Consider the following 26526-nt stretch of genomic DNA (forward strand, 5'->3'; position numbering starts at 1 on the left):
GTAATTATGGTGACAAGATATTATTATTCAGAATTCTCCACCTGGGTTGTAATTATATAACTGTGGTAATTATGGTTACAAGTAATTATTATTCAAAATTCTCCACCTGGGTTGTAATTATATAACTGTGGTAATTATGGTGACAAGTAATTATTATTCAAAATTCTCCACCTGGGTTGTAATTATATAACTGTGGTAATTATGGTGACAAGTAATTATTATTCAGAATTCTCTACCTGGGTTGTAATTATATAACTGTGGTAATTATGGTGACAAGTAATTATTATTCAGAATTCTCCACCTGGGTTGTAATTATATAACTGTGGTAATTATGGTGACAAGTAATTATTATTCAAAATTCTCCACCTGGGTTGTAATTATATAACTGTGGTAATTATGGTGACAAGTAATTATTATTTAAAATTCTCCACCTGGGTTGTAATTATATAACTGTGGTAATTATGGTGACAAGTAATTATTATTCAGAATTCTCCACCTGGGTTGTAATTATATAACTGTGGTAATTATGGTGACAAGTAATTATTATTCAGAATTCTTTATCTGGGTTGTAATTATATAACTGTGGTAATTATGGTGACAAGTAATTATTATTCAGAATTCTCCACCTGGGTTGTAATTATATAACTGTGGTAATTATGGTGACAAGTAATTATTATTCAAAATTCTCTACCTGGGTTGTAATTATATAACTGTGGTAATTATGGTGACAAGTAATTATTATTTAGAATTCTCCACCTGGGTTGTAATTATATAACTGGTAATTATGGTGACAAGTAATTATTATTCAAAATTCTCCACCTGGGTTGTAATTATATAACTGTGGTAATTATGGTGACAAGTAATTATTATTCAAAATTCTCTACCTGGGTTGTAATTATATAATTGTGGTAATTATGGTGACAAGTAATTATTATTCAAAATTCTCTACCTGGGTTGTAATTATATAGCTGTGGTAATTATGGTGACAAGTAATTATTATTCAAAATTCTCTACCTGGGTTGTAATTATATAACTGTGGTAATTATGGTGACAAGTAATTATTATTCAAAATTCTCCACCTGGGTTGTAATTATATAACTGTGGTAATTATGGTGACAAGTAATTATTATTCAAAATTCTCCACCTGGGTTGTAATTATATAACTGTGGTAATTATGGTGACAAGTAATTATTATTCAGAATTCTCCACCTGGGTTGTAATTATATAACTGTGGTAATTATGGTGACAAGTAATTATTATTCAGAATTCTCCACCTGGGTTGTAATTATATAACTGTGGTAATTATGGTGACAAGTAATTATTATTCAGAATTCTCCACCTGGGTTGTAATTATATAACTGTGGTAATTATGGTGACAAGTAATTATTATTCAGAATTCTCCATCTGGGTTATAATTATATAACTGTGGTAATAAGTAATTATTTTCATCACCATAATTATGTCATCATGTCTAATACCTTTGAGAAATTTTGATCTATTAATTTATATGTTAATATAATAGTGTAACATAAACCTTTTTTTTTGTGAGTTCTGTAAGTTATATGGTAACAGAAGGAATGTCCTTAGTATCTTTAGTCACTGTGGTGCACTAGCTGTTTACAGCATGTGTTCTGTAGATTGAAAGGTTCTTGACCTTTGGGCAGAATTGATTTTTTTTTTTATAGTGAGATCAATGTGTGTTTAGAACATGCACTACCATCGTTAAAACTACAAATATTCTTAATGTAAATATACTTTAAAGTAAATATTCAGAAAACTTTTAAAATGCACTACCATTTTTAAACTTTTCTGATGTGTCTCAGCAGATAATTATTGTAGGTCACTAAATACAACAGGACTGAATAATTTTTAGCATCCAACAACACCATTGGTCACAACATACACAGTATTTAGTTACCTTTTTAAGGGTTAAGTGTGAAGTCAATTGATGAATGTGTCATTTATTGTTTTCAAAAATACTGTAATTAAGTGACTGTTAATAAAAATGTATTTACTTTTTTATTTTAGTATTGTTGTAAAATATTTTAATACCAGAAAGAGAGATTGAAGATTTTAATCAGCGAATATAGCTGTTTAGAGGTAATGAAGTTCTACAGACAGTACATACTTGTGTAGAGAAATGCTCATATGTGATTTTTTTTAGAATGGGAGCTTGAAGCTCTGTTTTCATTGTAGAATGGAGTGTCTTCAGACAGTTGCTAATTCTAGAAACTTTTTATTCTGACTAGTAAATATTGATGTCATAATATAATGTAATTTTCTGTACTGTTTAATACACTTATTGTAAAAGAAGGTATATTTTGTAGATTATTGTAGGGTGTGTAATACGTACCTACATTTCTCCATACAGCCATGTATGCTGCTACAAAAGTGTGTGCATCACGTGTTAAAACTGCTGAGAAGAAATAGGCCAAGAAAAACTGCCATCATTAAAATATGTATTTGTATATATGTAACTACACCAGTTTTATTTCTTGCATGTTTACAGCATTCAACAAATTATGATGATATGATTCCTGTTACAGATGGAACAACTCAGATATTCAAAACAATTACACGGTTTACATATTAGCATGGCTTAGATATAATATATAATGATAAACATCACACAAGATAATGCTATTACTCAGATATATCAAATAGATGACACAGATATTAGGGTTAGTGGAAGGAAAATCTACATTTCACAAGTCTAACTTGAAAACAATATTTACAAGTACAAATGTATGTAGAATCATTCCTTGGACCAGTATAGTAAAAATCTCACCATTTCAGTTGAGCTCTGACTGAATCCAAACACTTGATTTGTGTCACTTTCATATTAACTTGTAATTAGTATGGAAATGTACTTTTATATGGTTTTGTTTCTTTACTAATTGTTTTATTTCACTGTATCTTTCATGGTGTGTTGTGTTTCTTTTCATATATGTTAACTGGTTCATTTCGCAGTATTGTTAATATTATACACAATAACCAGTTTGTGTACTTGCATTTGTTTTAGGTTATTGTGATCTAGGAGGGTCATTTTAACAATTTTTTTTTTATCATTGTGTATTATAGGACATTGGAGAAAAGCATTTATTTCTTAACACATGACCAAAAACAGATTTGTAGATTGTTTTATGATTTAGGACAATTCTTCATGTATATGTATTTTGTGCATGTATATAAACCTAGATTTATTACTGATTTATAACCACAGCTTACCATCTTCATCTAGTGGTTTACATAGAGCTACAAGAGTATGCATGAGAGTAATGTCACTTGTATACTCTTCTTCATAAGTGCTTACGTTGAAACCAGTCACTTTTTAGTGTCATTGTCATGTTAATATAAGATTTTTCAAATATTGTGTTTGCGACTACTACTCGTTATTGGTGTGGTCCCAAAGAGGGTATTTTTTATTGATGTTTCTAGGATGCATTTTCTGCTTGAGATATATCAAATATGTTATGATGTATCAAGTAATGTTGAAATTTTGTAATGAATAATCTTTCACATGCTCTTTTAGGTTCTTCATTTAGAGAATCCAAGAAATTTGGCTACCGCTCTTCACGGAGTGGTGGCACAAGGCCTTATTGTCCCATTTGCCACCAAGACTTCTATGACAGACAGGTTCTGAAAAGGCACATGGATCGACACAATCGCCGAAGACAGACGTTTCAATGTGATGTGTGTTCTAAAACGTTTCTCTATGCGGCAGGATTATATAGACATCGGAAACAACACGGAGGAGCACCCGTGTTTCAGTGCCCTTTGTGTCAGAAAACATTTGTCTATAGTTTGTCTCTGACATCACATTTGAAGAATAACCATAGTCTGTACTAAGATTTTTTTTTATAAACTAATTAGATGTATGTTTACTCTGAGTTTAATTCTAATCTTTAATGAATATTTGTAGGTGTTTTTTTAAGTTAACTTATTCTTTTGTTCTGTATAAATTGATACACTTTAAGAATCATGATGCACCAATTTTAAAACACGTTAGGTTGAGTGTTTGTAGGAACCAATCACACGTGAGAAGGAACTAACTTTATATAAGTATATGTGAAAGATGTTCATTATATTTGCACCTTACCAATAAAACTATAGCATTACAATACTTTGTTTTGTTAAGAGAAACTTACTCTCATAAAAGGTGTTTTTGATTTGGAAGTTTGTTAAATATAACTTATAATATTCCTATCTTGCTGTATTAATGAATGATGTACATTATACATTTGAGGAGGTTATTTTATGGATATATTGCTTTTATTCTCATAATTTTGCAAAGTTTGATACAACTGTACCTTTGAAAGAAAATATCTTTTCTTTTTGTAAAAAAGATTTCTTCGGTAAATATTGGTAGATATTTTGATCATTAGAATTACTGTGTAAGTTGTTGAGGAAGCTATTCCAATAAAGTGATTAAAGAAAATTGCATCAAATTTTTTTTGTATTGTAGTAATGCACACAGTTTGTTGTAAAGAATTATACATTCTCACATCAGATGATGAAATCCATGCTGTAAACAGCTGTGGATTATTTTAATTTGTGAACTACTCTTCTGATTTTTGCTGTAGTTATTACAAGTAAATGTGGGGGGATTTAAAATGGATATCAACTACACTAGAAAGATTCAAAAAGGAGTTCATTTTGGCATGAAACGAGGGATTATAATGAACCTATTGAGAAAAGTTAAATTTCCTGTTAAAAGTGTTATGTTACAAAAACACATCGTGACTCTGACATGCACGTACACCATTAGAATTTATACCTTCTATTTATTCGGCAATCACAAAATTTATTGATGCTAATGACAACCCAGTAAGTAAAACTAAGGTTAATACAACATGTCATGTTAGCATAAATAAAACTTTACATGAGTTCACTGTTCTTCCTTTATGGACAACTGTAATGATTGGGTGTGTGAGAGTTTGTCACAGATAACTGGTGTAGAAACACCACTGACCATTTTTTTTTTTCAGTCATATCAGGTTTTAATCAAACACACTGGTTTAATATTTACTTATATTCATATTTAATTTGTTTAGAAACTCAAAACTTAGTAATGTAATCCTTACGTGCTGCAGGATATCCTTCCTCCTACACTACAGTTATGAGGAACGTTGCTCACACAAAGCAGGACAAGAAGAAAAAACCAAAATGTCCTTTGTGTCAGCGAGAATTCTTCAATAACCAAACGTTGAGAAGACACATGGAACTTCACAGTGGGAAAACCTACGAATGTGACATCTGCCATGCTGTTTTCACACACATCACAGTCTTGTACAACCACAGAAGAACTAGTCACGAATCCAGTTTCCGTTGTCAAGTCTGTAACAAGGCCTTCATGCAGGAGACAGCTTGGAGAAAACATCTGATTACCCACCATTCTCATAAGGCTTAATTGCTGCAATTTTTGTATAAAACTTTTTCTATCTATATAAGCATCAGCTTTTCTACTACATCCAAGTGGAATCACCAATAAATATATCTTTATGACTTAAACTGGTTCACTGTGGTGTGTGAAATGTAGTTCTTTGAAATAAATGTTGTTTTTATGTAACAGCTCATAGTTTTTCCTTGTTTTATGAGAGATTTTAAATCAGTGCATCTTTTACCTTTGTATCATTAAAAACTTTAATATATTTTTATAAGAGGATTTGATGGATGTTTATTAGACCCTGAATAGAGCGCTAGTCACATACTACTTATCATGATTATTAAAGTTCTCTAACAGGGAACAAGATAATTCTGGTAAATTACTATCTGCTGCACTGCTTTTAAATTTTAATATTTCTTACTCAACTCGTTTAGCTAAACATCACAAACTATTTTAAATGGAATGGTTCTACCACAGCTTCTTACTGGAGCACCTTGTAAGCTGTCTTATCAAATGAGAGCAAACAAACTATTATAAGCTACCGAACCTGTGGAGTTTTTAAGTATTTTTAGAGAAGATAAAAAGGCAGAACTTTAATCTATTTCTGTTTGTTCATAAAGACTATTTTATTTGTGTACTTAACATAGCATTAGTGATAAAATATAAGACTGGAAACTTTGTTTAAATTCGTCACAGGAGAATATGAAGGACTATTGGTCTTTTGTCTGTGTGTAGGATCTTTTCACTAAAAAATAAATACAGTGCCAAGGACAGAATGTTCTAAAATAAAATCTGTTGATAGTTTAGTTTGTTCTGTGAGTTCCAGATACAGATAAGCTTGTTGTTTAGGAAAATACTGATTTATTCTATCTGGTAAGGGAATTATAATGCTCTTTATCAATTGTATTTGGTGTAAAACTTCCCTCTTTATGTAGGAATAATGATCTAACCAAATTAACAGGAATTATTCTCAGAGACTTGGCACTTGAGAAAGACCTACACCAACTGTTACCCTACAACTCAATTCAAGTTAGAATTTACAATAAAGAACAAATGTCATCCAATCAAAGGACAGACTCAAGTTCATTGTAATTTGTTCATATAAAGCCAACAATGTGTAAGAACTTCCAGAGCCAGACTAAAAAAAATCAGTGAACAAAAGACGGACACAAAACTACATAATACACCCGTTGCTGATGAAAGTCCCTACAATTGTAATGACTTATCAATGTAGATCGACACCTCTTGTGAACTAGAATATACAACAACTGTAAGAAGTATAAACCAACTGATAAAGATGGACCAAGTGCAAGAATCAGAAAAATAGCACAAAATCAAATTAGTGTTTCAACACTTGTGATAAGGGGAAAAACTGTTAGGATTTGACAAGCGTAGTTGTCATCATAGCTGTAACGATTAGAATGTGACAAAAACCTCAGTCCTGAGCTATTCTTGCTAATATAGGCTGTTTAAACTAGGTGTATTTTCAGTAAATCATCAGTTTGTATCTGTCCAATTTTCTTTAAGATTTACTGTTATCTTAATATTTCATACCAAGGACCTCGTGTGCACCTACAACTTGGTGTGAGCTTAATATTTCATACCAAGGATTTCATGTCTGTTTAATATGTTATGTGAAGGATTTACTGTGATCATATTACATTTCAAGGATTTCCTTGTAACTTAACATTTTCATGTCAGTTTAACATTCTGTACCAAAGATTTTATGTCAGTATCTCATGCCCAATATTTCATGTTAGCTTCATATTTCATGCCAACGATTTACATCAATTTAATATAATATGCCAAGGAATGAAATATATTTTTATACATAGCATTAATCAACATTATTTGTACAGATATATATTTACAATTGTTTCTTTTTACCATATTTCCCATTCATAATTTTGTAACTTGTGTACACTTTTTGTCTTAATATGAGAATATTTTATTTTTTAAATAGTTTTAATTCTGTCTTAAACAAGATGTGTTCCTTGATGCATGGATGCATAAAACATAAAGATTAACCACTGCATTTTTAAAACTGGCTTCAAATTCATAGTTAACCAACACTTTTTTATGAAAAACTGTATTCTGTTGTCCTTTGAAATGTGACTAGATTTTCAGTTTTATTACATAAATGCATATAGAATGAAGTTTAAACAATACCTGCAAGTAAGCAAGAAGTAGGTTTTTCAATATGAACAGAAGACATTATAGGATGTTTTACCTCTAGTGATGACCTTCTTGTAGAAACTTGTACATCTAGAATGATAATGTGTAGCTAGCAATGGATGTGTTATAGAAACAGTTTTTCATGTGTGAGTGTTGTTCTTAATAGGGCTTTATAGAAACATGTTCTTTATGTGTGGTAATGGGATGTCTAGTAACAAATGTTTTGTATAAAACTGTTCACTGTGTATGTTGCTAATAATGAATGTTTTGTATAACCTTGTTCATTGTGTTCCTAATAATGAATGTTTTGTATAACCCTGTTCATTGTGTTGCTAATAATGAATGTTTTGTATAAAACTGTTCATTGTGTTCCTAATAATGAATGTTTTGTATAACCCTGTTCATTGTGTTCCTAATAATGAATGTTTTGTATAACCCTGTTCATTGTGTTCCTAATAATGAATGTTTTGTATAAAACTGTTCATTGTGTTCCTAATAATGAATGTTTTGTATAAAACTGTTCATTGTGTTCCTAATAATGAATGTTTTGTATAAAACTGTTCACTGTGTATGTTGCTAATAATGAATGTTTTGTATAACCTTGTTCATTGTGTTCCTAATAATGAATGTTTTGTATAACCCTGTTCATTGTGTTGCTAATAATGAATGTTTTGTATAAAACTGTTCGTGTTGCTAATAATGAATGTTTTGTATAACCCTGTTCATTGTGTTCCTAATAATGAATGTTTTGTTTAAAATAGTTCATTGTGTTCCTAATAATGAATGTTTTGTATAAAACTGTTCATTGTGTTGCTAGTAATGAATGTCTTTTATATAAAACTTACATACGTTTCTTACAGATGCATTATAATATCTGTAATAATGTGATGGAATATAAAATATTTGTTGTCTTTCTAGGAAGAAAAAGAATTTGTTGGGAGAAAATGGCAGTCACTACAGGGCTTGGAAAACGATACATGTGTCCAGTTTGTTGTGGCACATTTTGTTCCACGCATTCTCTTCGCAATCACCACTTATATCAACATCGGGCTGAAAGGAAATTTCAGTGTATGAGATGTGGGAAAGCGTACACCAGAAGTGCAGACTTCAAGACACATCGGAAGTCATGTACGCTGAATTATTAAAAATCCTTCGATTGCCTACTAGTCAGGTTCAGACATAGTCCTGAGGCAAAAGACTATATTTTTAACCACTCTGTGTTCCTGCTGGTCACATTTTTAAATTCAGTATCATTACTGAGGAAAGTACGTACCACCAACCACATCTGTATTTGTCTCATTCAATGTTTAAAGGTTCAAGGTTAAGTTTCTTTTGCTAACCTTCCAGAGAGTGTAAGCAAATCCTTGTTTCCCAGGTCACTTCTTTGTTTAGAGTGTAAGCAAACCCTTGTTTCCCAGGTCACTTCTTTGTTTAGAGTGTAAGCAAATCCTTGTTTCCCAGGTCACTTTTTTGTTTAGAGTGTAAGCAAATCCTTGTTTCCCAGGTCACTTTTTTGTTTAGAGTGTAAGCAAATCCTTGTTTCCCAGGTCACTTCTTGTTTTAGGGTGTAAGCAAATTCTTGTTTTGATAATGCAAGCTTATTTAAAATGATTTGTTTATTGTATTTTCATCAATTTTAGAATGCTTAAAATTTATTTTTGATATTCAATATGATATTTTACAGGTCATTTATAAGTTACCTCTACATACTCCATGCAGTAAGTTACGTTATTCACAGGTGACCTTTACATACTCTTCAACTTAAATTAGGTTATTCACAGGTGACCTTTACACACACTACACCTCAAATAGCATGTGAAAGTATTTTCTTGTCAATAAATCCAGGATGAATGAACTCTAGTTGTGTTTCTTATGCATTGTTATTATAAGGAGTATTATGTCATTATTCATATTACTGTTGTGAAGTTCACATTAGTGTAGGTCTTTGTTTTAGTTGTAGGTACAGAAAACTTGAATATGACATTCCTGTCACCTGAAAAGTTACTTCTTATTGTGCAATTATAACAGCATACAGTAGTTATTTTAAAACACTCCAGAAAATTAGACTGCTGGATTGAAACTGTTTACCAAGAATGATTATTTCTGTATTTTAGGTGTAAAATCTATCGATTGGAGATCCTATGCTATTTCAACCCCAGAGGGTGAACGTTATCTTTGCCCAATATGTTCCAAAGTGTTCAGGAACAGAGAATCTGCTCGTACACATTACTTCTTCATGCACCAAGACATTAAGCACGTTTGTCCTCACTGTGGGAGTTCAAATGAAGACAGCATCTTAAGGAACATGAGAATGCTTGTAAAAGAAAAATGTTACTGTGAAAGTTTTCAAAGAAGCATGTGTGAACAGGTTTTGTTATTAGAGGAAAATTATTTTGTTAAGGTTTTATTGAATTACTAACACTTGGAGGACATATCAGTTCATGTAACATTACTTTTTGGCATTGGACTAACACACATTTATTTTGTTCAAGAATCTAGAATTAATGTCTGCCTATTAGCATTAACCTGTACATTTTGTTAAAAACAACAGGCATTGGTTCTGAAACAGATGTAGTGTATGATTCATACCTAGATTATTTTTGGTTATCACTGTTCATGTTTTGTTATCATGGTTTTTGTAATTAGTTTCTTTATTGCTTTTGTTACTTTCAGACTATTATTTTCTTCCATTTTTACTGAATTCAGAGATAATATTGCAGGACTTGCAATTAATCTGTATATAAATGCTGGTCCTTAAAAGTTTTGAAAAGTGGACTTCCATGTTTAGTGTTTGTGTTTCTCTGATGCACCATATCAAACATTCAAACTGTAATTGTTTTGTTTTTCAAAATTCATAGTGTAGGGTAAACAACTTAGCATTGTTGAAGATAGGAAATAGTTCATGTAAAGAAAGAGATACCAAAACTGTCATCTGATTTCTGTGATTCATGTAAAGAAAGAGATACTAAAACTGTCATCTGATTTCTGTGATTCATGTAAAGAAAGAGATACTAAAACTGTCATCTGATTTCTGTGATTCATGTAAAGAAAGAGATACTAAAACTGTCATCTGATTTCTGTGATTCATGTAAAGAAAGAGATACTAAAACTGTCATCTGATTTCTGTGATTCATATAAAGAAAGAGATACTGAAACTGTCATCTGATTTCTGTGATTCATGTAAAGAAAGAGATACTGAAACTGTCATCTGATTTCTGTGATTCATGTAAAGAAAGAGATACTGAAACTGTCATCTGATTTCTGTGATTCATGTAAAGAAAGAGATACTGAAACTGTCATCTGATTTCTGTGATTCATGTAAAGAAAGAGATACTGAAACTGTCATCTTATTTCTGTGATTTATAAAATGCAATATTAACAATGAATACTTTTTATACTTGAATTTTAAAATTCTGTATTCATTACATAGGAAGTTGCATGTTAATTGTAAGATGACACAACTGCAGTATTTTCTGTTACAATTTTACCATAAACAATATATATACAAGTTTATATATGTATGTATATAATTCATTTGCTGTTTTTCTATGGTTTGTGCATGTCTCGACTAAAATCAACCTTAATGTATAGTAAGTTGGACTAAAGCACTTAAAACCTTCAACTTAGTTTTCCTTACTTTGTTAAAAGCTACATAATTAAACAGTTTGTTTTATATATATGTATAAAATTTGACTGCTTAACAACTCTTGTGCATAAGATACATGTGTGTATGTAATTCAGTGTGCTAATATAGGATGTATAAACTTAACAACTCTTGTGCATAAGATACATGTGTGTATGTAATTCAGTGTGCTAATATAGGATGTATAAACTTAACAACTCTTGTGCATAAGATACATGTGTGTATGTAATTCAGTGTGCTAATATAGGATGTATAAACACAAATGGAAGCTTTTTTTCTTAAATTTACGTGGGGAGAAATTTTCTTAAATGTTTAATGCAGAGTTTTGTACATCTAATGTTATTTTGAATAAATAAATTTTGATTCAGGAAAGAAAGGATTGTTGTATAAAACAAAACAGTTGTTCTTCCCATAACAACTGCACGTAAACTTGTATATATTTTTCATGCCATATACAAGGTGACCGAACAAATACTTCATGTGGTTTAGTGTATGTGGAATTAAGTAATCAGTAACGTTTTTATTTTCTAGTTTTCAATTAAAAGTTTATTATTGGTTAAATATCTGATTGTTTGATAACAATATTTTTTCTTTGTATTGTTTTTTAAGGACAAGGTTTCCTCATAATTGTACTTGTTGTAAACATTGATTGTTTACGGTTTTATTCAGCTCTTAATTTAACTACATAATTTCGTTCAGGAGTTTCTGCAGCTTGTAGTTTTAAATGAAACTGTATGCAAAACTTGGTAAGTAAGGATATAAAAGTAACAATGTTGGGTTGTGGTACACAGCATGTCATGTAACAGAAAAATATTTATCTATGAAATACATTATTGATACCTGTATTTTTCTAATTGTAAATTGGTTGAAAGTTGTATTTAACTGTAGGTGTTAAAATATATTGTAGTTTACTATGCGAAGTGTTGGAAGCATTGCTGGTTTATATAATAATAAATGTAACATATTTCCTATGAAACTGACCTATTTTGTCATATATATTAGAGAATGAAGGATAGCTGCTAACTTACTTATTAATCAGTATGTGCAGTATAAAGTGTTTTGGTTGTATTTACACTGGAACTGTGTTTATATATTTTTTTTTTCTCAATATTTCATAGTTTTTACCAGTTCTCAAAATGTGGTCTGTGAACCACTCATGGTCTGCAGGCAAGTACAAAATGCAAATCTTTGATGTGCAACACCACAGTGGTAAGTGAAAGCAGGTAGGGCAGGATTGGTAGGTGGTCAGTGGAGTCTTTAGCCCTGTTGTGAAGTGGCCTGTGGGCAAAGAAAAATTAGATCCATTGGTTTACATTGTGTTATTTTCTTAGGTGTATTAAAATATTTATAATGTAAGCATTATTTTAAGAACTGCAATGATGACATCCATTAATATTTTATATCTGTTAACCCTAAAAGCATACTAAAAATAAATTTTGTGAATTAAGAAAAAAACACGTTATTTTGTAATATATTTTAAACTAATAATTCAGTGGAAAAATTACTTCCAACTCTTCCTTCCATTTAACTCAGCAAAGTAATTTTTCTTTTTCTACACAGTAACATTTTTAACATTTGTTGCTATGGCACACAGTAACATTTTTAACATTTGTTGCTATGACACATCTACTTACATTTTTAACATTTGTTGCTGGCACATCTGCTTACAATTTTAACATTTGTTGCTATGGCACATCTACTTACATTTTTAACATTTGTTGCTGTGGCACATCTGCTTACATTTTTAACATTTGTTGCTATGGCACATCTGCTTACAATTTTAACATTTGTTGCTATGGCATATCTACTTACAATTTTAACATTTGTTGCTATGGCACATCTACTTACATTTTTCTTCATTAGTATTCTTCAGAAATATATTTTATTTTGTGAATCAACCAGTTACTAACTTAGTTTATTAATATTTCTGGATCTGCAAGGAAAGCAACTGAAACAATTATTGTGCTTATTAACACTCCTACGAAAAGTGGGGCCTAATAGGCCCCACAGCAACTTGAAAGGTTATTAATATTAGGCTAATAAATTTGTATTTAAATGAAATTGCCAGTTAAATCCATTAATGAATGGTTTAACGAGATTCCCACTGTCCCTATCTACTGTCTAGCGAAACCACAGCCAGGGGAACGGGCTTGGAGAAACAGGACTAGAAACGTCTTTTGGTAGATGTGTTAACATGACACAGTCAGTTTCTTGGATGTGCTTGTAGTTTTAGTGAGACAAAATAGATAGGCAAACCCTTATGTCAGTTAACATGATCATCAAACTGTTAAAGTAAGTATATTTTCATGATGTTAATTGGAGCAGTTGTCTAACTTAACCAGCAGTGTAATATTCTGTTGTAATAAAATAACAATGTTCGATGAAAATCTTCTGGTAACTGAAAGAACTGTTGATAGTTTTGACACATTTATGTACCCTCTTCATTGTCACATTGCATTCTGGCTGTAAAACTGACCAACAACCCTTTAGTGACCCTGATCTCTGAATTCCTTTAAGGAGGTTAGAAAGCTGTTCTACTTGAGAAGTGGTGAAGTTAGATCAGCTTTCTGATGAACACTATTCAGTGATGCTTCTTTTTCAACAACCCTTTAGTGACCCTGATCTCTGAATTCCTTTAAGGAGGTTAGAAAGCTGTTCTACTTGAGAAGTGGTGAAGTCAGATCAGCTTTCTGATGAACACTATTCAGTGATGCTTCTTTTTCAACAACCCTTTAGTGACCCTGATCTCTGAATTCCTTTAAGGAGGTTAGAAAGCTGTTCTACTTGAGAAGTGGTGAAGTCAGATCAGCTTTCTGATGAACACTATTCAGTGATGCTTCTTTTTCAACAACCCTTTAGTGACCCTGATCTCTGAATTCCTTTAAGGAGGTTAGAAAGCTGTTCTACTTGAGAAGTGGTGAAGTCAGATCAGCTTTCTGATGAACACTATTCAGTGATGCTTCTTTTTCAACAACCCTTTAGTGACCCTGATCTCTGAATTCCTTTAAGGAGGTTAGAAAGCTGTTCTACTTGAGAAGTGGTGAAGTCAGATCAGCTTTCTGATGAACACTATTCAGTGATGCTTCTTTTTCAACAACCCTTTAGTGACCCTGATCTCTGAATTCCTTTAAGGAGGTTAGAAAGCTGTTCTACTTGAGAAGTGGTGAAGTCAGATCAGCTTTCTGATGAACACTATTCAGTGATGCTTCTTTTTCAACAACCCTTTAGTGACCCTGATCTCTGAATTCCTTTAAGGAGGTTAGAAAGCTGTTCTACTTGAGAAGTGGTGAAGTCAGATCAGCTTTCTGATGAAACCTATTCAGTGATGCTTCTTTTTCAACAACCCTTTAGTGACCCTGATCTCTGAATTCCTTTAAGGAGGTTAGAAAGCTGTTCTACTTGAGAAGTGGTGAAGTCAGATCAGCTTTCTGATGAACACCTATTCAGTGATGCTTCTTTTTCAACAACCCTTTAGTGACCCTGATCTCTGAATTCCTTTAAGGAGGTTAGAAAGCTGTTCTACTTGAGAAGTGGTGAAGTTAGATCAGCTTTCTGATGAAACCTATTCAGTGATGCTTCTTTTTCAACAACCCTTTAGTGACCCTGATCTCTGAATTCCTTTAAGGAGGTTAGAAAGCTGTTCTACTTGAGAAGTGGTGAAGTCAGATCAGCTTTCTGATGAAACCTATTCAGTGATGCTTCTTTTTCAACAACCCTTTAGTGACCCTGATCTCTGAATTCCTTTAAGGAGGTTAGAAAGCTGTTCTACTTGAGAAGTGGTGAAGTCAGATCAGCTTTCTGATGAACACTATTCAGTGATGCTTCTTTTTCAACAACCCTTTAGTGACCCTGATCTCTGAATTCCTTTAAGGAGGTTAGAAAGCTGTTCTACTTGAGAAGTGGTGAAGTCAGATCAGCTTTCTGATGAACACTATTCAGTGATGCTTCTTTTTCAACAACCCTTTAGTGACCCTGATCTCTGAATTCCTTTAAGGAGGTTAGAAAGCTGTTCTACTTGAGAAGTGGTGAAGTCAGATCAGCTTTCTGATGAACACTATTCAGTGATGCTTCTTTTTCAACAACCCTTTAGTGACCCTGATCTCTGAATTCCTTTAAGGAGGTTAGAAAGCTGTTCTACTTGAGAAGTGGTGAAGTCAGATCAGCTTTCTGATGAACACTATTCAGTGATGCTTCTTTTTCAACAACCCTTTAGTGACCCTGATCTCTGAATTCCTTTAAGGAGGTTAGAAAGCTGTTCTACTTGAGAAGTGGTGAAGTTAGATCAGCTTTCTGATGAACACTATTCAGTGATGCTTCTTTTTCAACAACCCTTTAGTGACCCTGATCTCTGAATTCCTTTAAGGAGGTTAGAAAGCTGTTCTACTTGAGAAGTGGTGAAGTCAGATCAGCTTTCTGATGAACACTATTCAGTGATGCTTCTTTTTCAACAACCCTTTAGTGACCCTGATCTCTGAATTCCTTTAAGGAGGTTAGAAAGCTGTTCTACTTGAGAAGTGGTGAAGTCAGATCAGCTTTCTGATGAAACCTATTCAGTGATGCTTCTTTTTCAACAACCCTTTAGTGACCCTGATCTCTGAATTCCTTTAAGGAGGTTAGAAAGCTGTTCTACTTGAGAAGTGGTGAAGTCAGATCAGCTTTCTGATGAACACTATTCAGTGATGCTTCTTTTTCAACAACCCTTTAGTGACCCTGATCTCTGAATTCCTTTAAGGAGGTTAGAAAGCTGTTCTACTTGAGAAGTGGTGAAGTCAGATCAGCTTTCTGATGAAACCTATTCAGTGATGCTTCTTTTTCAACAACCCTTTAGTGACCCTGATCTCTGAATTCCTTTAAGGAGGTTAGAAAGCTGTTCTACTTGAGAAGTGGTGAAGTCAGATCAGCTTTCTGATGAAACCTATTCAGTGATGCTTCTTTTTCAACAACCCTTTAGTGACCCTGATCTCTGAATTCCTTTAAGGAGGTTAGAAAGCTGTTCTACTTGAGAAGTGGTGAAGTCAGATCAGCTTTCTGATGAACACTATTCAGTGATGCTTCTTTTTCAACAACCCTTTAGTGACCCTGATCTCTGAATTCCTTTAAGGAGGTTAGAAAGCTGTTCTACTTGAGAAGTGGTGAAGTCAGATCAGCTTTCTGATGAACACTATTCAGTGATGCTTCTTTTTCAACAACCCTTTAGTGACCCTGATCTCTGAATTCCTTTAAGGAGGTTAGAAAGCTGTTCTACTTGAGAAGTGGTGAAGTCAGATCAGCTTTCTGATGAAACCTATTCAGTGATGCTTCTTTTTCAACAACCCTTTAGTGACCCTGATCTCTGAATTCCTTTAAGGAGGTTAGAAAGCTGTTCTACTAGAGAAGTGGTGAAGTCAGATCAGCTTTCTGATGAACACTATTCAGTGATGCTTCTTTTTCAATACTTACCAGTTTTATGTAGACTTGTTGATGTCTAATCATTGTAATGGCCAGCTTCTCTCATACAAAATAAAATGTTGTTGTGTTTCCATGTTTATGTTCAGAATCATGTTTGCACGTTTTCTGGTTTCATCCATATAACTTTTTTTTTTACAAGATTGGCATGATATAAATGTCCTGATTTTTTTTATCTCCAGTTGATGTTTTAAGTAGTTTTTGTCAACGTTCCAATATTTGTATTTGATCTAAAGTTATTCTTCCTTCAGTGCTGTAGTTGATATTAACCCTGGTTTGTTTCTTTGTCTTCTTAGAAAATGGTGTTCAAACATTGTCAAATGGAACTTTAAGAACAAAATAATACGTTGGTTTAATTTGTTTTAACAATATAAATTCACGAACCTTTGATATTTTAATAAGACCTTTTAAACATGTACCAGTGTTCCAAGTTAAAATTAACTGGATAAGTAAACTTGTAGGATATCAATGGCTCCTGATGAAGCCGTAATAGAAATACTGAGCTAATAAAGTTACCTTCTAGAGATATAGGTTGTGATTTTATATTTATAAAAGTAGTACATTTACACATGCTTATTGTGATATGAAATGAAACAAACACAAATGTATTGATTTTTTCTGAATATTAAAATATCCCAGAAACTATTTTCCATAATCATAATCAAAGAGAATCACCTTCAGAAATTGCTTAACCAAAAGCTGGCATAATTTGAACACTCCCTGAGGTGACTTTCAGTTAAACAACTTTACCTCTTGTATCCTCTGGTCACACAGACATTGTTGACTAGTTTTCCTGCTAGAAGACAAGATTGAAGAGGATGTTCAATTGTATCAAAACTTTTCTAATATCAAGATATTTGACAGTTTATTCCATTCACCACTGTAGAGTGTAATCAAACATTTTAAGTAACATTAAACATTAAAGCCTTGGAAATGTTATCTTGTTGAAAGTTTTATTCAACAGCTATTGTTTCTTACAGTCACCTCAAATTAAATATTGAATGCATACCACTACTTGAATACAGAAATGTTCTTTGTTTCACCTTAGAAATTATGTAATTTATGTTTGAAGATATGTATATAAAGTTTTCTTGTGAATCAACATGTGTGAATGTCTGCTGAACTTAAAGTGTGGAGTAACTAGGGGAGCAAACTAACGTGTAATGATAAAGTTTCTATCATTGGATCTATTCTCCATCCGAGATCCCCCCCTATGTATTAATATATCTTGTAAATTAGTTATGAGAAACCCAAATAGTTAACAACAGTTTCTATCACTGGATCACAACAAATGACTGTTTGACTGGTTTCTCTGCAATCAAGGCTTACTTATTTGTAGGTTGTTTTTACTCCAGATCTGAAAACAACAACCATTACCACAGCCACGTTTTACCAGGATCCTTATTGCAACAAACAACATCATAGTTTCTTCCAATGTCTAGAACATGGAAAGGATTTCACAAGAATAGTAACATACACAGTACTTACTATTACACTCAGGTAAGGTTATTTGTGCTTTAAACGTTGGTACAAAAAAGAACAAAAATCAGTTTGTTCTGTAAGGCTTAAGAAACTGTAGAGAAAGGTTCATTGTAACCTCTTCATTATCAACTGAATTACATTGTTTTCCCATCACTTGTTACCATAATACCAACAATTAAATGATAAAAGGTTCATAAAACCAGTGATCATCTGGTACTACAAAATTACACCTGACCAGAAGACAATCAAAATAATATTATTTTTAAACCCATAATTGTTTGCATATTCTGCCAGAATTATTTTTCATTGGTTTCTAATAATTATCACCAAACCTTCAATTTTAACAATTCTGTGAATAATTAGCTTTCAGCCAGAGATATAATTGTTGTCAAATAGATAAACTGGGATTTTGGCCAATAGCTAGCAGTCTTCTCAGGTTTAAAGGGTTAAATGTATAGATCAAAGGCTATTATTAGTTTAAAAACAGGAAATCATACATTTATAGATGAAGATTTCTTGTGATAAGTACAAGGTAAAGTGTAACAGTCATATACATCTCTGATTATATTCAAAGCTCAAGCATGAGGGGTGTACACCAGGTAGCAGACCTACATTTTTAAACTGATTAAATAATTAAAAATAAAGAAATGGATAATATTTTCAAACATAAGGAGTTGGTGCCAGACAGCCATCATCAGGTCTTCTGATGGAATTAGTGGTAGTGTTCATCCTAGAATACTTTTAACTGTTTTGTATACTGTAATTGGATTTATAGTGAAATATTCATTGTTTTCATGTAAAGTAACAGTGAAACAAATATAAATGAAGTTTCGTGTTTTACAAACAAAAATCCTAACAGTAAATTTTCGTGTGACAAATGTTACACTTTTAATAATCCATAGTTTCTATTTTTTGTATTTTCACAGGACAAATCAGTAAACTTAATGTCTAGCAAATGTTTGGCAGCACTTGGTATTGAAACTGACTTTTGATGGGGAACTTGGAATAAAATCTACTGAACAAGGAGTTCTTGTGCATCTTTAAAACTAGCATTCATCACATGATATATCCCAGTTTTTTTGCTCTTGGATTTAATACAAGTAAAAACCAACCAGTTTGTCAGCTCATTATTATCTTGAAATGGTTGATGAGTATATCGTGTATTATTTCAGATTTATACTGTGTACAGTATGTATTTTCACTTGTAAATACTGAAGTTTTCATAATAAAAAAGATCCATTTCATTGTACAACTAATAGGTTACCCCCGTTACCAGTGGTCCAAGCTGACAGTAGAAACTTCAGATGGATTGAAGTATCTGTGTCCAGAGTGCATGAAAACATTTCGTTCAGCTGACTCTGTCCGAAAGCACCATATGTATTCCCACAGGTCTATCCGGAGCTTTGAGTGCCAGCACTGTCGTAAAATCTTCAAAAGAAACAGTGATCTAAAAACACACAGTCGTATACGTTGCAAGGATCGATTCTGATCAACCTGTGTTTATTACTCAGTTCCTCTTCTATTTTTATATGTATATGTACTTTAAGTATATAACAAACTTATTTATTGGATAGTTTGTGTGTTGTGAATAAAATATATCAGATTAATTTAAGTTTCAGGTATTCCCTGTTGAAAATATATTACACTTGTCACTTTAATAAACAAACTGGGTGTATTATATTTCCAGATCAAAACAAAATAAATTTATGATGAATTATAAACTTTCACTTAACGTTTAGGGTAACTTTGATATCAGATTATGTGCATAAATCAGTTCAACAGTGGTGAACACTTTATTGTGTGGAATATTCCATAAGGTCTTTGTTGCAGAGCTAGAAGTCATTTATCTATCCAACTCACAATCCTGCCTTTGTTTTAAAGTATTGTACATATTAAACTAGACTACTGTATGTTCTGTTATCGGTATTCTTTCTCCCATCGTTGATACTTCCCGAGTGACCACTGCTAAATGTACCACAGAATTCAACATCTATATTTATTGTCCATTCTAGGAAACTACTACCTCAGCTGGGCCCAACAAGCAGTAGTAACCCCAACAGGAACAAGGTATATGTGTCCTGTCTGTAACAAAACCTTCAGCTCAGGAACGTCCCTCAGCGTTCATCACCTTCGACAGCATCGAACAATCCACAAGTGTAGGAGCTGTGGACAAGAATTTGGCGAGAAAAATGACCTCAAACTTCACTATTCATTGTGCAGGAGAAAGTAATGCTACTTGAAAATTTTCTTTTTAAATTAATTTTGCTAGGAGAACTTTTTACAAGTAAGGAAAAAAGCTGCATTGATACAATATAAAATAATACCATAAGAAGTACTTAATTGGTTGTGCAGCAGCAGAACACGAGTCCAGTGAAATTTTCTGATGGTATTATTAAAACTTACGAAGTTTATAAAAACACCATACGTGATTATATGTATAACAATATTTCTGAACAAAAGATGTTTTGCTATTAGTGTCCAGTGTTATTTGTAAAAATTCTATTTCTTTTTTAATTAAAAGTTGAAAACTATTAATTGTCATGGAACTTATTAACAAACATGAACCAAACCCAAAACTGTACAAAGTGCACACTTTGTACAGCAAAGACTGGTTATGATGAAACAGTGATTTAAGTAAAATAAGTTTAAACAACTCAACTTGCAGATCATGGTATTTCTGATTTATTTAACAGGGAGAGAAAAGTCACAGAGGAACTGGTAATCTTTATAAATTGATGATGTAAATAAAAAATAATATATATATCTTCTATAAATAGTTAAAATCATTTGGTGTTACATAATAATCCATAAATCTGTTCGTTTAAACAACTATACATAACTGACTATATTACAAAGTTATATTTCAGTACTACCACTCTGGAATATATTAATGTTTCTTATAAAGCCATACAAAAAACTTGGAACATTTTATCCTAATGCTAGAAATAAAGGACCTAATACAAGGAATTGTATTACTATTTAAACTAACTTTAGTTCTGTTCGTGTTTTAGTGAGTGTCCCTGAAAAAGCTGTTAACTGAAAACATTTTGATGTGATAAGGTCGTTTATTTCTAGTATTATGTCTTTTATACACCATTATGCGTTACGGCAATTAAAATATGACCATGTTGTTTTAGAATGTTAGATAAATAAGTTAATGGTGATGATTTTTTTATTCATGACTTTAACAATAATTGATAAGCATTACAAGGTTGTTGTTTTTTTTCTTCTTTCAACCATGTTGTAATAATCAAAATGTTCGAGAAACTAGAGAAGGAATTTATTCAATGAAATACTGTACGGAAAGATAGTGGTTCAACACTGATGTACTTTCCTTTCATGAGCCCTGAGGTTAGTTTTTAAAGTGAACATTTTGGAGCATATTTTACACTGAAAGAAAGGTCTGGCTATTTGGTGCGATTCCATGTGCCTTCTGTAGTTGTATCTGTTGAAGAAGCCTCTCTTGCAGAATGAACAGTAGGCACTGTTTCCGCCTGTATCGTAAGATCTCATCGACTGCTTTGTTGGTCTACCACGTGCTGGCACGAGTCGCAGCCCTAATTTGAAGTCATATGCTGAAAAGTAGATTTTTATTAATTTATAAACATGATAAAACTGTATAAAAACATGATAGCTGATTGTTACAAACAGTTTCTTTCATAAGGTTTTTGTTGCATAATTTACAGGTTATAAGTATTGTAATTTGTCCTGAAATTTAATGTTGGCTACGTTATATGAAACAAATATTTTATGTTCAGGTTGAAATTGGACTAATTACCCTATAGCAAACTGTGTACTGTAATATTTACTTTTATTTGAACAAGATAGAACCTGCTTCTGTGTATTTACCAAAGTTTTCATACACACGGTACTAATATGATTCTACTAATGTTTTATTTCTTTAAATTCAAATCAGTGAAATGTCCAGATTTAGAAGGATGAGAACTATGAAACAGTGGCTTCATCTCTTTGGCAATATAACGCCCATGATATATTTTCATAGATCACTTTTCCAAGTAAATAATTTAATGTAGATTGGGAGCTGAACATTTGTCAGTGGACCTGATGAGTTTTCACGTGTCTTTTAAAGGAAGACTTGTTGAAAACCCCTTGGTGACAGAAATAACAATAAACAGCTGACTGTTTAGATGGTCTTCCCCATACTGGTACTGATCTGAAACAGCTAGCCCTTGGATCTAGAAACGAAGTAAAAGTCAGCATATCATTTACAAAACACATTGAAGGCTTTGGTACCTGTGTATTGAACTTAAGACATCTGTTGCTTTATTAAGTAGTGTTAGAACTGCACCTTGGATCTCAGTATTAATAAAAAATACATCTATAATGTTTAGTGTTCATTATAGACTGGTTCACTGCTCTTGAATAATTTAGTAATCATATGAAAATGTGTCTAAAGCTACTTAATATAAAAACAGTACACTGAACTTGTGTTTTTAAAATGGCTCATGGTATTCTGAACTCTACTATCACATGGCAACCTGACCACAAATATTTCCATGAGAATGAAATGGTTTAACAATAACATTAATCACTAAAATAATTTACTAATACAAAGTTTACTTGGTAGTTCCATTACAAAAAGCCCAAGTCCTATGACTGCCTCAACTCTCTGAAGTGACAACTTCGTGAATTCTTCTCATGTGGACTTTGAGGTTCCATTTGAAGGTGAACGGTTTCTGACAAAAATCACAACGAAAGAGTTCTCTGTCGACAAGGTGAGTTTTCATGTGCCTGCTGAAAGAGGACCTATCAAAAAATCCTCGGTGACAGAAGTGGCAATAAGTATTACTTCGAACTGAGAGATCAGTACTTTTCCCTAGAGACTGTTTAGATGGCCTTCCTCTCATAGGAACCAACCTCAGACGTCCAGTCCTTCCTCCTACAAATAAAACACAAGCTGTCATTATGTAGTACTCATTGTCCTTTCTGTGTAACTTACAAAAATACAGAAAAATATTGTATATGCATATTTTAAAAAAACAATACTTGTTTTATTGCAAAAGAAATTTTAAAATGTTATTCAACTACAAACTTAAGCTGTAAAATTCTGTGGGAAGAAACTAAACTTGTTTATGAATTTTGTTACTTCTGATTGAATTAAACTCTCAAGAAAACACCAACAATTTCTAATAATAAAAATAATAAATTAGTAATTGTAAGCAAATTTAATATACTAAAAGAGATGAAAGAAACAAACACCATCACACATAATGAATGTTAACACACTTTATTAATTCATTCAGGAAAAATAAAAATTACACAAATAATTGATCTTCACATAATCAGTAATTATTAAAACTAGATTCTGTCTTTAGTTGAGGGCTCTGGAGGTGATAAATTTTATTTAAACCACACAGCATCTTGACCACAACCATTATACAAAGAGAATACAGTTTGTACATGTCAGCTCTTACTGAATTTTGTAAGTTTCCATTATCTGAACTTTTAAAAATGTAGTTAACTACTACACACTCATCATCAACAGTAATTGTAAGTAGAAGCTATCTAACACTGTTTGTGGATCTTTTGTTTAGAATCTTTGCTCCAGATTAAGGATAAAAAAACAATGAAATGGGACACTTTTCCACTTGGCTTTGAATTTAACATACTTGATTAATTAGTACCTTCCAAAGGAGGTTATACAATTAACATCTAATGAGATCTTTAGAAATTTAATAACGAATGAAGAAAAGGAACATTATCTGACACTGTTTTACAGTTTTTGCCTCCTTCACTAGTGGATACAGCTAGTAAAAATAAATATGCTAAAATCAGTTAAAACACGCATTTTGCTGAGAAGATTTTCTCTTAAGTTTGAGGCAAAGGTATCTTTTAAAACCTACACAACAGGTATCTCAATTCTATGGCCATTTATTTACAGTTTTTTTTCTGTCTTTATACTTTGCACTTACTCACAGAACACTAGAAATTAATTTCTACTTCTAGAAAAATAGAGAATTATGAAGACTTTTTCTGTCAATTGTTTCTAAAGTTCTAAAAGATATTGTCTTGCAGAGAACAAAACTTGTTCCTTCCTGTTGCTCTGCCAAGGAAAATCCTGTGTACTTCTCTCTTATGCTTGGCCAGGCTTTCAGGGTGATTATAGGACCTGCCACATACAGTGCATGACACAACAGTTCTGTTTCCGTGGATGAATTTCCGGTGCTTCCACAGACCCGATGCACATGCAAAAGTAGCATGACAAATACCACATTTAAATTGTTTTTTACCTGGAACAAAAAAACACAAGGCACGTTACTTAAAAGAGTGAGAAATTTACTTTCTTTTATCTGCTAAAAGACATAATTACAGCACAAGCATCCACCACCAACATTTGAACAAGCACAGATGAAGATAATCACTCTAACAACAGTCTTCTGAATTTTAAAATATTTATAATAATCCACAGTTTCATTAAGGTAACTTGTTCCAACAATATTTCAAAACTTTCATTTATGCTTTATTCAATACTACCAACCATTATAATATTCATAACGAAATCAAAACTGACTAATTCATCAAATGTATAACAAAATGAAAATTTTCTTCCAAGCTTTCATGAATAAGCTTCATCAGGATTTAAATCTGACATCAATGACGGTACAGGATACTGTTGAACCAACTGGTGCACTTCTCTAAAAATAAATGTAAACAAAAAGTACAAAGTTTACAATACTTATTAAAAAGTGGGGGTGTTGATGAAACTGTAGAATGGATGACAACTGCCTGTTGTGGGGAGGATGACGTTTTGAAAGAATACTGCCTTTTGTCTTCAAAACATTGTCCTCTACACTTGTGTCTCCACATCAGACAGATGTTATCCATTCTACAAAGTTTCATCATGAATACTCTGCCTAAACAATCTATCAAAGAATAGGTGGGTGAGTTAGTAGTAGTAGTACTAACAATGAGAATTTAAGATATGTAAATCATTAATTCAATTAAAAATCTTATACTTCAAAGACACCTTGTCTTACTTGCTACTACTGTACCTCAAACGTTGAACTGGCGATTGCCTATTTAAGCTATGATTCATATTCACTATTAAAAACTACATAAAAATTATAGTTAGGGAGAAAATAACTCATTGTATCATATATACTGAATGGTAAATAAAGAAATAGGTGAAACCAAAACCTAATACAGGAAATACTCTGAAGGTAATAAATATACAATTAACTCAAACTACAGGAAGGATACGATTGTACTGGTGTCAGATATAGTAAAGTAAGCACATTATAAACAAAGAAGATATATAACTAGTGTTGTATTCTTGGACTGTCTGAACCACTGTGTGAGACATTTGTGTTTATAACAATCAGCTCATAATGAAGCATATTATGAAATATCATGCAGTATATAAAACTATACTTTATTGCAACGTTCTTGGCATGAAATTAAAGAAATATTCCTAATGTATTAAACAGTTTTAAGAGGTCTGTAAAACCTAAACAAAATTCTAATGACATCAAGTTTTCTAAAGTGGAACTTAAAACTATTAAAACACTTGCTGAAATAGTTTAGAGTACAACCCAGTGACACAAAGTATTACAAGATTACTAGTAAAAATATGCACCAAACAATACTAAGTAGGTATGATAATTAAAAGTGAGGAGGAAATACAATACTAATATGCCAAGTGTTGTAATGTAGACATGTTAGGAACCTAAAGTTGAAATCAAACAGGAAACACAATACTAGCATGCCAAGTATTGTAACATAGACATATTAGAAACCTAAAGTTAAAATCAAAGAGATTTCTTTATCACCAGATGTGACACTGTAAATCTGTGATGTAGAGGCCTAATGCATTCACTGATTGGCCATACCCTCTGCTGTAGACTTCAAGACTTATCAACAAAGCTTGAGTCAGTAAACCAAAGAAGTACTATTATGCCTCTTATAATGGTGTTTTGAGTTCATTTTACTTTGAGACATTTTTTATATTTCATCTTCATTCAGATGTTTTACCTCTAGCATAACACATACAAATATAATCTCGTACGTTTCTATGGACACATATGAAACATTTTTAAATTGAAACAAATTTACATTAAGAACTTCCAGATACAGTTCACAATATGATTTTTGAACCTTTGTAAATTCCTCCTGTATCATTTAATTTCAAACAGGTATCTCCACCAAATAGTAGCTTATGTACCAGCTTTCTCCTCATTCTCAAGAAATCAAAAACCACAAAAAGAATCTAGAAAATATAGCATATAGATAAAAAATACTGTTCTTATTATCTTGTCCCTCATCTAAGAACCATAGATGCAACATGACAACCAACTTCTGCTAGAAATGTTTAAGTACTTAGAGGGGGAGCAAATACACCATACTAGAGATCTTGTACTTTATGTAAGAACTACAT

General features: G+C 32.2%; 2 protein-coding genes across 21 annotated transcripts in view; one reads left to right on the forward strand and one right to left on the reverse strand.

Moving 5' to 3' along the window:
* The window catches only part of LOC143257924 (zinc finger protein 438-like), a 32842-nt gene extending 12699 nt beyond the window's left edge, over positions 1 to 20143 (forward strand). For 12 of the 17 annotated variants that reach the window (XR_013032021.1, XR_013032023.1, XM_076516993.1 and 9 more), the window contains one exon: positions 3533 to 4438. Coding sequence is in view for 9 of the 17 variants with exons in the window: in XM_076516993.1 (XP_076373108.1) it covers positions 3533 to 3849 (317 nt within the window). In the remaining 8 variants the exon portion in view is untranslated. Of the gene's footprint in view, positions 1 to 2028; positions 2101 to 3532; positions 4439 to 5093; positions 13497 to 17988 lie in introns of those variants that run through there. The other 5 variants (XR_013032027.1, XR_013032025.1, XR_013032022.1 and 2 more) reach the window with 5 other exon arrangements.
* A 649-nt stretch (positions 20144 to 20792) lies between these two features.
* Positions 20793 to 26526, reverse strand: part of LOC143257923 (uncharacterized) — a 54179-nt gene continuing 48445 nt past the window's right edge. For 2 of the 4 annotated variants that reach the window (XM_076516986.1, XM_076516987.1), the window contains exon 4: positions 20793 to 24382. In XM_076516986.1, the coding sequence (XP_076373101.1) occupies positions 24095 to 24382 (288 nt within the window). In that variant the 3' untranslated portion in view covers positions 20793 to 24094. The remainder of the gene's footprint in view (positions 24383 to 26526) is intronic. The other 2 variants (XR_013032020.1, XM_076516989.1) reach the window with 2 other exon arrangements.

This window comes from Tachypleus tridentatus, chromosome 7 (assembly GCF_004210375.1).
Source record: "Tachypleus tridentatus isolate NWPU-2018 chromosome 7, ASM421037v1, whole genome shotgun sequence".
In the NCBI taxonomy this organism is placed as follows: domain Eukaryota; kingdom Metazoa; phylum Arthropoda; class Merostomata; order Xiphosura; family Limulidae; genus Tachypleus; species Tachypleus tridentatus.